At 38.5% G+C, this 14705-nt stretch overlaps 1 protein-coding gene across 2 annotated transcripts in view; it reads right to left on the bottom strand.

Moving 5' to 3' along the window:
- The window catches only part of SLC25A21 (solute carrier family 25 (mitochondrial oxoadipate carrier), member 21), a 367602-nt gene that overhangs the window by 3800 nt on the left and 349097 nt on the right, over nt 1–14705 (bottom strand). For both annotated transcript variants that reach the window (XM_006835332.1, XM_006835331.1), the window contains exons 7-8: nt 3466–3647; nt 2262–2314 (exon numbers count right to left, since the gene is read on the bottom strand). In XM_006835332.1, coding sequence (XP_006835395.1) covers nt 2262–2314; nt 3466–3647 — 235 coding nt within the window. The remainder of the gene's footprint in view (nt 1–2261; nt 2315–3465; nt 3648–14705) is intronic.

Here is a 14705-nt window from a genome sequence, read left to right as displayed (position 1 = left end):
CTGCCTTACCCTTCTTTTGTTGTTGTTATGTGCCGTGGAGTCGGTTCTGACCCATAGCGACCCTGTACAGGGTTTCCGAGGCTGTAAATCTTTACGGGAGCAGAAAGCCTCATCTTTCTCCTGTGGAACGGCTGGTAGTTTCGAACTGCTGACCTTGCAGTTCACAGCCTGATTCGTAACCACAACACTACCAGAGCTCCTTGTACCCCTCTTTAAGCTCTGGCAAACACAAAAGGACATATAACCGAGGGTGCTAACATGTATGTCAGAGCTGCTTTTACTCTTATTAACAGGTCACAGTCTAAGACAAGAACATGCAGAATTAGAGTCTTTGGTAGCTAAGTGATATGAGAAGTTTAAACCACAAACTTCAAGAGTCTCCTTTTGTGGGTGAGGTACCTGATCATTAGCCATATAAAGCTGCTAGGCTGTTAAAAAATAAGATGGTATTAGAGTAAATGCTTCTCCAAATCAAAGAATAAAATTCAGGGTACCTTTCTTTTCTTTATTGTGTTTTTAAAATTTTTTTACCCTGAATTTGTCTTTCTAACTTTCTTTCCACCTTTCTTTCCTTTGAAGATGCTAGGATTCGCCTTTTTGGAATAAGGTTCTTGGATAAGATTTCCAATTTGTTTTAGTACAGGGTCGCTATGGGTCGGAACCGACTTGACGGCACTTAACAACAACAACAACATAAGTTCCCAATAACCCTTTTCATTGGATTCAACACCACAGCAATTCAGAACACGTCATGCAAAAAATTTGCAAGCCTCTATAAAATTTGGGGTCAGATTATTTAAAAGCTTTGAAATAAGGTTCCAGTCAATTGCTATTTTAGTTACACTTTCCCTGGTCACTACCCTTTTTGGGCTCATTCTCTTCTGAGAATAGCTAGTTTAGGGATAGTTCTATGATATTTCTCTAACACTAGGCCTACTAGTAGGTTTTTACTGTGTGGTGAAGGAAAATATCATATATTTTCCGAGATACACTAAAGTCCTAGCATTTTTTATTATTGGGTTAGTTTTTATATACAGGCCAATGACTAACCGGAGGTAGATTTGAATCTCAAATATGAAACCATATCCATGCTGAAATGCCTAGGAAGGTTTTGTTAGGAGGATAGGGAATTGTGGAAGTACTTTCTAAATACATGAAAGTGTGAACTGTTCACCAGCTTCAGTTCACAGACTGTTATTCTTTATCTCAGGGTGGTAGAAATGCTAGTTCATTGGGCTGAGAGCTAAAGATAAATATGCATGCCATGTGACTGTGGAAGGAGTAGAGGATGTTGGAAAAGGAGAAAATGGGAGGAATGGGAGAAGGTTCCAGGGAAGCTTACCAGGATGTCTGTCTAAAGTAGGTGAGTGTGGCCTGACTGAAAAACAAAAAGCAAAATGTGTGGCCTATTGCATACTTATGTACTTATTCATCAGGCTGCTTATAATTCAAGAGTATTTGCCCAGACAGTTGAGTTTGCAGCAGTTAGTTTCTTATCTGTTTTACATAGAGGCAGCTAACTCTCCCTGTGGGAATGGCAGCTGGTTGATTTTGGGGACTAGCATCCTGAGGTAAGACCCTGAGCCAAAAGGCTCCACAGTCATGCCAGGAAAGGTGAGGGCCAGACTGTGGCTTCACCACTCTCCTGAAGTGGCTGTGAAGACAAGTGGCTGTTTCTGTTCATGAAGGCAAGTTGCACTCTTCTTTTACTTTTGAAATTAAGTTTAGCCAGAGCAACAGTGAACTAGGAGCACCAGAGAAGCTTTTGTTGGGCTGCCCCCTCATCCAATGAAAATCCTTCCCTTGAGAAAGATGCCACTGTCAAACTCAGAAAACTGTCTGCGGATCCTTTCCTACTGACTTCAGTCAGTATTTAGCTCCTATCAGCCTCAAGCAAGGTCATGTTGCTGTTGTTAAGTGTCACTGAGTTCCAACCCATTGTGACCCTATATAGGGTTTCTAAGGAGCGTCTGCTGAGCTTGAACCGCTGGTCTTGCAGTTCAAACTGACTTTTCAGTCCAATGCATTAACCCACAGCACCACACCAGGACAAAGTTCATAAGCAGCAGTTTATAAACAAAGGTAGAACATTTCCAATGGATGCTTCAGTATCTTGAATAGTCATAGACAAGTTTATAGCCCCAAGTCTTCTGTCTTTCACAGTGTTAAGTTTTTATTACATTGTTGACAGATAAAAGTAAGAAACAAAGAAGTACTAGAACAAAGAAGGAAGGATATAAATTATTTAAAAACCCCATTACCTGGTCCAAGTCTCATAATCTTGGGAATCAGACCTTTGTACAAAGCAAAAAACCTATAGTCAGAAAGGAAAGAGCAACATTCTTATTATGAAAATAAAACAGAGTTGTACCTCAGCTTTATTGACAGTGTTGACTCAGAAAAAAAAAAAAAATTACACATATCCCAATCCAGACAGTATCTGGCTTTGTATTCTCTGCAATAAATAGGATGAAGGGAAAGAGTTAATCAATTCTTTATTACTCAAACTATGCTGATCTTGTCCAATCAGAAACAAGACTTTCATCAGCGAAATGGTTTTTGCTTTCAGGACAGGTCTTATTTTCAAGACAGCTGTTTATATGGACAAAGTGACTTTTGTAATTGAATTTAAAAGACCACAAACCCAGTCTTCCCATTAGGAAATATGATGCAGTTTAGATCAAAATAATAAAATATTACTTGTCTACTTGAGACTAAGATGTGGGTGAGGAGGGGTAAAGGGAAAAAAAAAAGAAAAAAACTGTCAGAAAAAAAGGCATATTCTTTAAAAATAAAAAAAAACATTTTCACAGAATTCTCATATAATTAGATGAATTTTGATTAGATTTACAGTCAGACTATAACAATCACATACTAATTGTTGTTTAGTATCATCAAGCCGGTTCCAACCCATAGTGACCATGTATAAAGTTTCTGAGGAGCGGCTGAGGCGTTTGAACCACTGGCATTGTAGTTAGCAGTCCAGTGGGCCAGCCTACCTACCCCACCATTGCATCTACTAACAGGGCATATAATATGCAACAGCACATTCTGCAAACTGACAAGTAAGCTGTTCACCTTAATATTCTAAGGCAAGTATACAGCGTATTGGATGATTATGGCTTTCAGTTTTGCCAGTATCTCATTAATGGGACTTTCTTGCAAAGTTTATCATACATTCTTCAGAGTTTATGAGACACACACCTAATTTAGAAGGGCCTGTCTGTCATCAAAATGAAGTACAATATAATCCTAGTCTGGCACTATAGGATAAGCACTGTACTACTAACCACAAGATCAGTGGTTCGAAACCACCAGCTGTTCCTCAGGAATCCTATACAGGGTGGCTATGAGTTAGAACTGAGTGCAGGACACTTAATAACAATGTCTGTCATCCAAATGGAAGTACAGTGCGGTTTTAACAATACCCAAGCTTTACATATTTATTAAATAAGAATGTGTTACCCTTCTTCCTGGTAGATGGTTGCCATTGTTTTAAAACAGGTTCTGTACTTGATCTGTCCAGGAACTGGCTGAGGCCCTTGAATCCTACTTTTGGCAACATCAAAAGGGATGTTCATGACTGAGGCTATTGTCCCCGAGAGAAGACCAATCCCAAATTTTCTCAAAAACTCCCAGGTTGGATCCTAAAAGCAAAGAAGAACAAAACAACAGAAAATGACACGGAAGCCCTAAATAGGTTCAACACTATAAAGCGATATGTATTTGAGCAGAGCATTGCACTCGGCGGCACCCTCCTGTTATTCTAGTGAAACACATTAGGATTTCCTAGGCTGGAACTTGTTTTCTTGACAATCCCATTGGCTATGTTTTTACACATGGTCTAAATTGCTGAAGTACACATTTCCTCACACAGGATTTATAAACACAGTTCATAAAGAGAGACTGGTATGGCATATGGGGATGATTTGTATAATTGGGCTTCACAATGTACTTAGTATTACTGTATCAAAACAGGAGAAATCCAAGCACACTATTAGCTAATTGGCCAGAATATTTTACAAATGACAGCAACTTCCACCATGAAGCCTACTAAAATGCTCATTTGTGTGTGGACCCCCAAATGTTAAATTAAATCAAGGCTACTCTCGGTCTGCTGCTATTCCCCTCCAGGTTTTTTGCATTTATTTTCACGTGTAGCTGATCCACTGTACTGAGAAGTGCTAGCTTCCTGTTATTAACAAACCAACTTGGGGCGGCTGCAAAACAGACTGTGACATTCTGTGCATTATAAACAGTAGTAAGTCACTGGACTAATTGGCTGAAGAATTTACAGCCCATTGTTTCTGAATCTTATTCTTGCTTCAAGGCAAAGGAAGAAAAGGAGAGCAGGAGCAGGAGAGAGAGAAAGAGAAGTAATATTTCTTCTTTCCATTTGAATTTAGGTCCTGCAAATTGGTCTGATTTGATTTTCCACCCTCCCCGCTCTGTTTTCTGACATCAAAGTATTTAATTAGGTCTTATGTGGGAGTCACTTTCCTTCAGCCTATTTTTATGCCCAGTGAGCTCACATTATGCTTTGTTATAATGAATTTTCTGGGAAGTTCTCATTATGTTTTCAGCCTCAGTTCTTGTCCTGCAGCGAGTTCATATCACATACCCTAAGCTGCTGTGGCGCTGTGGGATAATGTGTTGGACCGCAAGGTCGGTTTGAACCACAAGGTCAGAGGTTCAAACTCATCTGCCATTCTCAGAAACCCTATAGAGGGTCGCTATGAGTCGGAACCGACACGAAGGCACTTAACAACAAAGCTTCTGACTGGTACCCCACTTCCTTGAAGTGGGGAATATGCCAAGCACCCTCCCTCTGCTCTCTCTTTAACGCAATAGTTCAGAAGGAATCTTCAAAGAAGAATGATACAAGCTCGTGCTATGGTATTATTTTATCCAGCAGGAAAACTAGCATACCCAACGTAATTAAAAACAATAAGAATAATAAAAGGTAGGTCTCAGCATTTCATGCTAGTATCTTCTATATGAAGAAATAAACTTTAGAAGGTTCTAAAATTTTCAACTCAACTAAGGGCCTGTAACCATTATAAGAAACTCCTCAGTGGCTAGATAGAGAGAGCAAGGGGTTCCGTAATAATTCTTGGACCTGGGCCATACAGGTGCTGAGTAGGTTTAAAGGGATTTAAAAACCAACAGGGTGTTTCAACAGGAAAAACAATGCAGTGATTGCCATATGAGTGAGGTGTGTTTCAGTAGTTGCACACACACCCTCCCCACCCCACCCTGCCCCCTCAGCCTTGTTTTCTCTTTTACAAGGAGAGAAAAATTCCTTTATATTATCCTTCTCCATTATGGCACAGAAGCAAAGTGGATGTGGCATTTGGGCATTTGGGAGGACTTGGACAGGCATGAGTGCCCGTACTGTGTCTAAGGGAAGTATTTAGTACTTCCTGGTGTGGCGCTGTGGGTTAATGCACTGGACTGCAAAGTTGGTTTGAACTGCAAGGGTGGAAGTTCAAGCTCACCAGCCACTCCTTGGAAACCCTACACAGGGTCGCTATGGGTCAGAACTGACTCAACGGCATTTAACAACAACCTCTGTACTGTATGATTATTCTGAGAAATAAAAGTGATACAGAAGTTAAAGTGTTATGAATGGTGTACAAGCCTGGTGTTAAGTTCATAGTATTATTTATTATGTGGCCTGTTTCCTAAAGACTCAAATCACCTTGCTATCAGATGCTCTTATGGCATCCTATGATACAACCAGCCGAGGACAAGGGTGAAAATGCCGATATGTGTGTGCATTGTCCTTTGGGGATGATCAGGGGCTCTCTAAACAGTCAGCCTCTCCCATCTCCTTGTTGGCTGAGAATCAGAGTTTGGGTATAGAATAAAGTAAAGAATTCAATGAAGGTCATATATGAGTAAGAGGCTTTGCTGGGAGATCAAAACCCACAATCTCAAGCCATCATACTATTCATTAGCAAGAGTAAATGTTGACCCCATGTTTTCTATCCAACATTTCATGACACAATAATAAGGTCCCACAACAGATCCCCAATGCACTTGTGCATCAGAATTGCCTAGGGGAGCGTTATAATTACAGGTGTTTAGGTCCTATCTCAACTCTGTTGTTATTAGTTGCTATCAAGGTAATCCCAACCCCTATTTATGGTGACCCTGTGTGTATCAGAAGTAGCACTGTGCTTCATAGGAGTTGTCAAGGCTGTCACTTTCAAAACCAGATCGCCAGGCCTGCCTTCCAAGGAGACGCTGAGTGAGTTTGAACTAACAACCTTTTGTCTAGTGCCTAACCATTTAGACCACCCAGGGATTCCATATCTCAGACCTGCTAGGTTAGACTCTCCTGGGAAAATGCCTGGGACTGGGTTTAAAATCTTCTCAGGAGTTCTGAAACTGCCAGTCTGAAGATCCATGCCTGGGAATCTTGTATATTGATGTCCCGTGCAGGCAAAGCTGACCGTTGGTTGGAATCACTGTGGTCATTGTAAACCAGTTGCCCTTGAATCAATTTTGACTCATAGTGACCTGATTTGTGTCAGAATAGAACTGTGTTCCATAAAGCTTTCAAAGGCTAATTTTTGGAAAGAATATCACTATGCATTTCTTCGAAGATATCTTTGGTTGTTGAACCTCCAACCTTTTGGTTAGCAGTCCTGAACATTTATTGTACACCCAGAGACTCTGTGGGCATTCTGGGGAGGAGAAAAACCCTCTCTGGATTAATAAGATGTCCATTTAGCCTCTGGACCAATGGACAGTCTTTCTGTTTGTCACCCTGATCTGCTTTATAATAACAACCTAGCCTCTCAGCTCACCTCTGCTTTCTTTGGAATATGTTAGCAACCATTCTTAAATGACTACAGCTTCTCGAATGTCTCTTCTGTTTGTCACCTCTTGGTCATTTTCACTTCTTTGGCTCTAATTCCAGTTCTCCTTACCCTCACCAGGTCTTGCTGCCTTCCTACCTTTAGCACAGTGGCTCCAGTGCTCTCTTTTATAAAGCCAAATATGGTTCTGGCATTTTCCTACTCAAAGACCCTCAATAGTGGGGACAGCAGGAAGAAAAAAAGACAAAACTCAATTTGGCATCCCCCGCCCAATATGCTTCCAATTTATCTTGCTAGCCTCAGGTCCTACACATCCTTGTCCCCAACCCATATTATAGTCACATTGGTTGACTAACTAATAATTATTCAAAATGCCAACCACTTCCTCAACTCCATGACTTACTTCAAACTACCCCTGCAGTCTGGAATGTCCTTCTCCACTGTTTTCATCTGCTGGCATCCTACTCCTCTTTTAAGGTCTAGCTTAACTCTTACCTCTTCCAAGAAATTTTTATCGATTGTCAGAGTGGATTTCTGCTTCCACTATATTCCTGAAATAGTCACAACAATTGTCTCTATGGTAGAGTACTTTGTGTTTTGTTAATTTTTGCATGTATCTATATTCCTTGCTGAACTGTGAGCTCACACAGCATAGAAACAGGTGCTACTCTTCTATGTGTCACCTATTGCATAGTGTGCACAGTAGGTGCTAAGTAAATGCTTGTTTCTTATTCTTATTAATGTACTTATTATTTTTGTAGAAATAATTAGATCATGGTTACCCCTTCATCACCTTTCTCAAGACTCAGTGTCTTCTATCTTGGACATGAGTGTCACTATTAGAACTTTGTATTTCTGTCTTTTTGCCAGGTTCTTTAAACATGGAGAATGATAAAGCACAAGGTGTTTGGAAAGTGAACTATTTCAGGGTGGATGAGTTGAGACTATTAAGTCACAGAGGCAAGCGGAGACTCATCAGGTCCTACTGATCAGTGACTTAAAGGAAACAGCATGATATGGCAGCCTGTGGCCTTTTTTTTTAGTGAAAAAGTGCAATGGGCATGGAGTAAGGTCTAGAAAACTAATCTTGGGCATTTCTTTCTTGAACTTCCTGACCTCTCCTCTAATAGGCAGCTGCATCCAGAATAAAGAGGTTTGGTTATGAAAAGCCTAATTTGCAAACCTCAAACAATGACTATGTTTTCCCACCTGCTACAATCTTCAATCTTCATTCTTCTTGGAAGCATAATCTTAGACACTGATTAGGGGCAAAGGGAAAAATTGGTAAAGTTTCTGTGTAAAGAAAGTATTAAGAGTTCCACTAGGGCCTATAGCCAGAGAGCCATCAATGTCTCAGAACTTCCTTGGTATTCTAGTGGGCACCAAGTGGTCAGGAAGAGCATTTCTCTGGAAGTTGCTCTCAGGGCAGTCGGTGGAGGAGGAAGCTTTCCATAGTTGCTGCTGAAGCAAGCCTATAAATTGCACAGAGATAGATGCCTAATGCCTTGTCAGCAGCATAGGACACCAGTAAGTTAGAAGACAGTGGAGATGTTGTGGAAGAGAAAACTGAAACCCTAGTTCTGGAGTGTTTTTTTTTTTTTTTTTTCATTTATTCAAACACTTTCCTTTGAGGTTTTAAAAGAAGTGTATATTATTGTGTAATGGATAACAATTCTGCCATTATTTTGAGGGTTAAAAGCCCAATACAGAAAGGGTTTACATAACATTTTAGAGTTACTTAGCAAACAAGTGGTAGAATTCTCACGTTCCATGTGAGAGACCTGGGTTCAATTCCAAGCAAAGCCACTAATCTGTCAGTGAAGGCTTGTTTGTTGCTATGATAAACAGGTTTCAATGGAGTTCCTAGACTAAGACAGACTTGGAAGAAAGGCCTGGTTATCCACTTGCAAAAAAATCAACAAATGAAAACCCTGTGGATTAATAAGGATGACAATGCATGAATAAAATGAGGATCTCAAAAATTGATACAGAACTGAAAGGGAAAATAACTGAAATAAGAAACAACAGAAGGACTTACCAACAGATTTAATCAGGCAGAAGAAAGAATCAATAAATTTGAGGATAAGATATTGAAAAATACAGACACTGAAGAGTAACAAGACCAGAGGCTCAAGAAAGCTAAGCACAGTTCAATGGAATTATGGGAGAACAAAAAGACCTAATATATGCACCACAGAAATTACAGAAGGAGATATGAGAGTATGAGAGAGAAAGGGAAAGAAAGAATACTTTGAAGAAATAATGGTAACATTTTCTCCCAAAATAAAGAAGAACATGAATCTAAAAATCCAAGAAGCTCAAAGAACCCCAATCAGTATAAATCCAAAGAGATCTACACAAGACACATTATAGTTAGGATATCAAAAAGTAAAGACAAAGAGAGATCTTTGAAAGCAGTGAGAAAGAAGCAAACAATCACACACAAAGGATACCAAACAAGATTAGGTGCTGATTTATTCACAGAAACATTGGAGGCCAGAAAGCAATGGAATGATATAAAGTGCTAAAAGAAAACAACAAAAAGAAAACAATCTACAACATTTTGCCCAGAAAAACTATCCTTTAAGAATGAGGTAGTCCAGATAAACAGAAATTAAAGAAATTTGTATAAACCAGACCAACCTTACAAAAAATATTAAAGGGAGTTCCTAGACTAAGATAGACTTGGAAGAAAGGCTAGAGAACCAACAATAGTAGACAATAATCTGAGATCAACACACATGACAATACCACCCAGAAATCAACCCAGATATAGAAGTGTCCAAAGCAAAATAAATCTACAAAACTGAAAATAGGGAACCAAGATCATCAATTTGTAATGAATACAATTACAAAGTAAAAACAGGGAATATTGTAGTTACCTAACTTCCAGATGGAGAGGAAGTCAAATAGATTTCAAGACAGAAGAGACTCTGTTTTAAACTTGGGAAGAAGTTAATACACATTTTACTTGAGTGAAGAGGAAGACAATATATACTAAGAGGAAGGTTGACAAAATATGATAGAGGCAGGGGAAGACAATGTGAGGAGAGCAAGAGTTAAAGGCAGCAAAGCCAAATACTGCAATATACGCAATCCTGCATTTATGGTGATCTGTAAGTAGATGCATGAATAGATCTGCGCGGTAAACACATGTCAGATGGAGAGTGGGTGTATTCTCACAAATATGTATGTAGGTTTGACAGAGAATATTTATACAGAGGTATTTACCTTTGCTGCAAATAAATCCATGAATGTAGTGGAGCATACAGGGGGCAAAGTTATGAAATTTTCTTAGATATAAACCAAACACCTTGAGGGAATGAGTCCCTGGGCCTTGGTCTCTGAGGACAGTAAGGTCAATTGGCGTAACATAGTTCACCAAGACAATGATCTACATCCTACTTCGGTGAGTGGTGACTGAGGTCTTAAAAGCTCAGGAGAAGTCACTTAATATACAACTATTGGTTTCTCCTTGTCTGGAGGAAAGAAGAGTGATGAAAATCAAAGACACACAGAAACAATTAGTTCAATGGATTAATGAACCACATGAACATCAGTTTCCATGACTCTAAGACCAGAAAAATCTAGACAGTGCCTGGCTACCACTACCAACTGCCCTGAAAAGGATCACATTAGAAGGTCTTGGACACAGTGGGGGGAAATGTGGAACAAAATACAAAATACAAAATCATAAAAAAGACCAGGCTTACTGGTCAGATGAGGAGAGCTGGTGGCACTGTAGGGTAAGCACTGGACTGCTAGGCACAAGGACAACAGTTCAAATCCATCAGCCACTCTGCAGGAGAAAGATGAGGCTTTCTGCTTCTGTAAATATTTACAGCTTCTGAAATCCTATGCAGGGTCACTATGAGTCAGAACTAGTTTGATGACACTTAGCAACAACAACTGGTCAGCTAGAGACTGGTGGAACCCCTGATACTATAGCATAGTCACCCTTCAGTTTTCAGTTCAACATCAGATAAGTCTATAAGGGGAATAATAATAATAGTGTGGTATGCACACCTTAGAATAATCAATCATTTGAGATCAAAAGGGCAGCATTTACCCAAGGACAAAGCTTGAAAGGGCTAGGAAAGAAGTAGGAATGGAAATAGGGAGGAAGAAGGATAGGTAATGTTAGGAAAGAAAGAGGAATGGACACTGGAAACACAGGGAGGGAGTGGGATAAGAGATGTTACATTGAGGGGATGGTAATCAGTGAAATGAAGCAAAATGTGTATGAATTGCTGAATGTAAAGCTGATGATCTGCTCTGTAAGCCTTCACCTAATTCACCATAAAAAATTAAAAAAAAAAAATGAGGCCAAATTATTAAAAACATTCCCAAACAGAAACTGAGAGTTCATATCCATTAGGCTGCTATTGTTGTTGCTGTTAAGTGTCATCAGGTCACTTCTGACTCATAGCAACCCTGTATAAACTTTCCAAGGAGCAGCTGGTGAGTTTGAACCACCAACCTTACGATTCAAATGACCTTGCAGTCCAGTGCTTATTCTACAGCACCACACCAGGACTGGCCCTATAAAAAAATACTAACAGGAGTTCTGTAGATGGACGGAAAGACACTAGAAAGTAACTCAAAGCTATACATAAAAAGAAAGATACCTTATGAAGGAAAATGCATGAATAAGTACAAGGGCAAGTAATCTATTCATGCTTGATAATTCTAAATGTTTTGTCATCCTTGTTTTTAATAGCGAATACATATAAAGCAAGGAAAAAACTATGTTGTAGGGCACATGAAATATAAAGATGTAAATAGTGATAACAACAAAAAAGGGAAAATAATGGTATACAGAATGTATTTTATGTTACTAAAATTGAGTTGGTACCAACTTACCCTAGAATGTTCTAATTATCAGAGGCTAAATGTAATATTCCTGATGACCACTAAGAACATACATAGAAACATGCACAAAGGGAAAGAAAAAGACTCACTACAATAAACCAATTTTTACAAAAGCAAGTAGTAGTAAAGGACAAAGATAAGGAAGACTTAAGACACACAAAAAACAAATAACAAAATGGCAGAAGTAACTCATTTCTTTTCAGTAATACAGTATATGTAAATGGACAAAATGCTTCATTTAAAAGGCATAGGGTGACAGAATGGATTAAAAAAACAAAAAACACACACATGAGCCAACTATATGCTATTTAAAAGATGTTGTTGTTGTTATGCGCTGTGGAGTCGGTTCCGACTCATAGCGACCCTGTACAGGGTTTCCAAGAAGCTCTGGTAGTGTAGTGGTTATGAATCAGGCTGTGAACCGCAAAGTCAGCAGTTCTAAACTACCAGCTGTTCCGCGGGAGAAAGATGAGGCTTTCTGCTCCCGTAAAGATTTCCAGCCTTGGAATTTAAAAGATACATACCTTAAATCCAAGGACACATATAGGTTGAAACTGAAAGGATGGAAAAAAATATTCCATGCAAATAATAGTTGAAAGGGAGTTTGGGTGGTAATATTAATATCAGATGAAGCAAATTTTAAGACAAAATCTGTTAGAAGAGATAATGATGGACATTACATAATGATAAAAGGGTCAGTCAAAAACGTGTAACAATTGTAAATATATATGCACCCAACATTGGGGTACCTAAATATATAAACACTGATAGAATTGAAGGTAAAATAGATAGTACTACAATAATACAACACTTCTGATGTTGGACAGAACATCTAGAAAGAAAATCCACAGGGAAACAAGAGAACTTGAATGGCATTATAAACAAACCTGCGAAGCTGGATTATACATATAGAATCAGGATTAGAGGAAGACTCATTAACAACCTGAAAAATGCAGATGACACTACCTTGCTTGCTGGAAGGGAAAAGGACTCAAAATACTTACTGATGAAGATCAAAGACTACAGCCTTCTTCAATGTGAAGAAAACGAAAATTCTTACAACTAGACTAATAAATAACATGAGAAATGTAGAAGTGATTGAAGTTGTCAAAGACTTCATTTTGCTTGGATCTACAATCAATCCTCAGGGAATCAGCAGTCAAGAAATGAAACAATGTATTGCATTAAGCAAATCTGCTGCAAAAGAACTTGTCCAAGTGTTAACGAGCAGAGATCTCACTATGAGGACTAAGGTGTGTATGATCCAAGCCATAGTATTTTCAGTCATCTCATATGCATGTGAAAATTGGTTACATTGATACAGGAGACTGTATCAATGCATTTTAATTATGGTGTTTGTGAAGAATTAATTAAAGTACCATGGACTGCCCAAAGAACAAATCTATTTGGAAAAGTACAGCCAAAGAAGCAAAGATGGCAAGACTTGTCTCTTGTACTTTGGACATGTTGTCAGGAGGGTCCCATCCCTGGAGAAGAACATCATGCTTTGTAAAGTGAAGAGTCATCAAAAAAGATGAAGTCCCCCAACAAGATGGACTGACACAGTGGTAGCAAGAGTGGGCTCAAACATAACAAGATTGTGAGGATGGCTCAGGACCAGGCAGTATTTCATTCTGTTGTGTATATGGTCACTATGAGTCAGAACTGACTTGATGCACCTAACAATATGAACCAGCTAGACTTAACAGACATGTATAGAACACCCCACCCTGAAACAGCATGATATGCATTCTACTCCAGTGAACATGGATCATTTTCCAGGATAGATTACATGTTAGGTCACAAAACAATTCTTGATAAATTTAAAAAGATTGAAATCAAACAAAATATTTTCTCTGACCATACATAATGAAACTAGACATCAATAATATGAAAAACCCCAAGAAATACATAAACATATGGAAATTAAACAACACCCTATTAAATTACCAATGGGAAGTAATAAATCTAAAGAGAATTACAAATTTCCTAGGGTCAAATGAAAATACAACATACCAAACCTTATGGGATGTAGCAAAGGTAGTACTCAGCAGGAAACCTACAGCAATAAATGCCTACATGATGAAAAATGAAAAATCTCAAATCAACAGCCTAACTCAACCACTCCAGGAACTAGAAAGAGAAGACCAGGCTTGCCAGAAGAAAAGGAAATAACAAAGTAATTTCTTCTTCAGTGAAGAAATTAATGGGATTGTTGTTGTTGTTGTTAAGTGCGTCATTAAAAACAGAAAACTAATAGTCAATAAAACTAGAGTTGGTTGTTTTAAAAGTTTAATAAAATTGACAAATCTTTAGCTAGACTGACAAATAAGAGAAAAGATGCAAATAAAATAAAAAAGACATTATAACTAACCCAGGAGAAATAAAGAGACTTATGACAGAATATTATGAACAACTATGGCAACAAACTGGATAATCTAGATGAAATGGACAAATTCTTAGAAGCACACAACCTTCCTAAACTTAATCAAGAGGGAATAGAAAGTCTCAACAGACTCCAAACAAATGAAATGACTTACTCAGTAATCAAGAACCTACCAACAGCAACAAAGGTTCTGGACCAGATGGGTTTACTGGGGAATTCTATCAAATGCATAGAAAAGAATTTATACTAATATTGCTTAAATGCTTCTAGAAGATAAAAAATGGAAGCATACTCCCTAATTCAGACTACAGCAAACTCATCCCGATACCCAAATCAAACAAAGGCATAACAAGAAAAGAAAATCACGGGGTAATCTCTTATGAAGATAGATGCAAAAATCCTTAACCAACTACTAGTGAACAGAATCTAACAGCACATTAAAAGTCATACTCCACGACCAAGTGGGATTTATTCCAGGAATGCTGGGATGGTTCAACATTAGAAAATTAATCAAGGCAATATAACACAATACGAGAACCAAGGAAAAGGACATGATCATCTCTAAGGATGCAGAAAAAGCATTTGATGAAATCCAACACTCTTTCTTTCTTTCTTTCTTT

The sequence above is a fragment of the Chrysochloris asiatica genome, unplaced genomic scaffold (genome assembly GCF_000296735.1).
Source record: "Chrysochloris asiatica unplaced genomic scaffold, ChrAsi1.0 scaffold00017, whole genome shotgun sequence".
NCBI lineage: Eukaryota > Metazoa > Chordata > Mammalia > Afrosoricida > Chrysochloridae > Chrysochloris > Chrysochloris asiatica.
The sequence above is the reverse complement of the archived record's forward strand: the minus strand, read 5'-3'. Positions and strand labels throughout refer to the sequence as shown.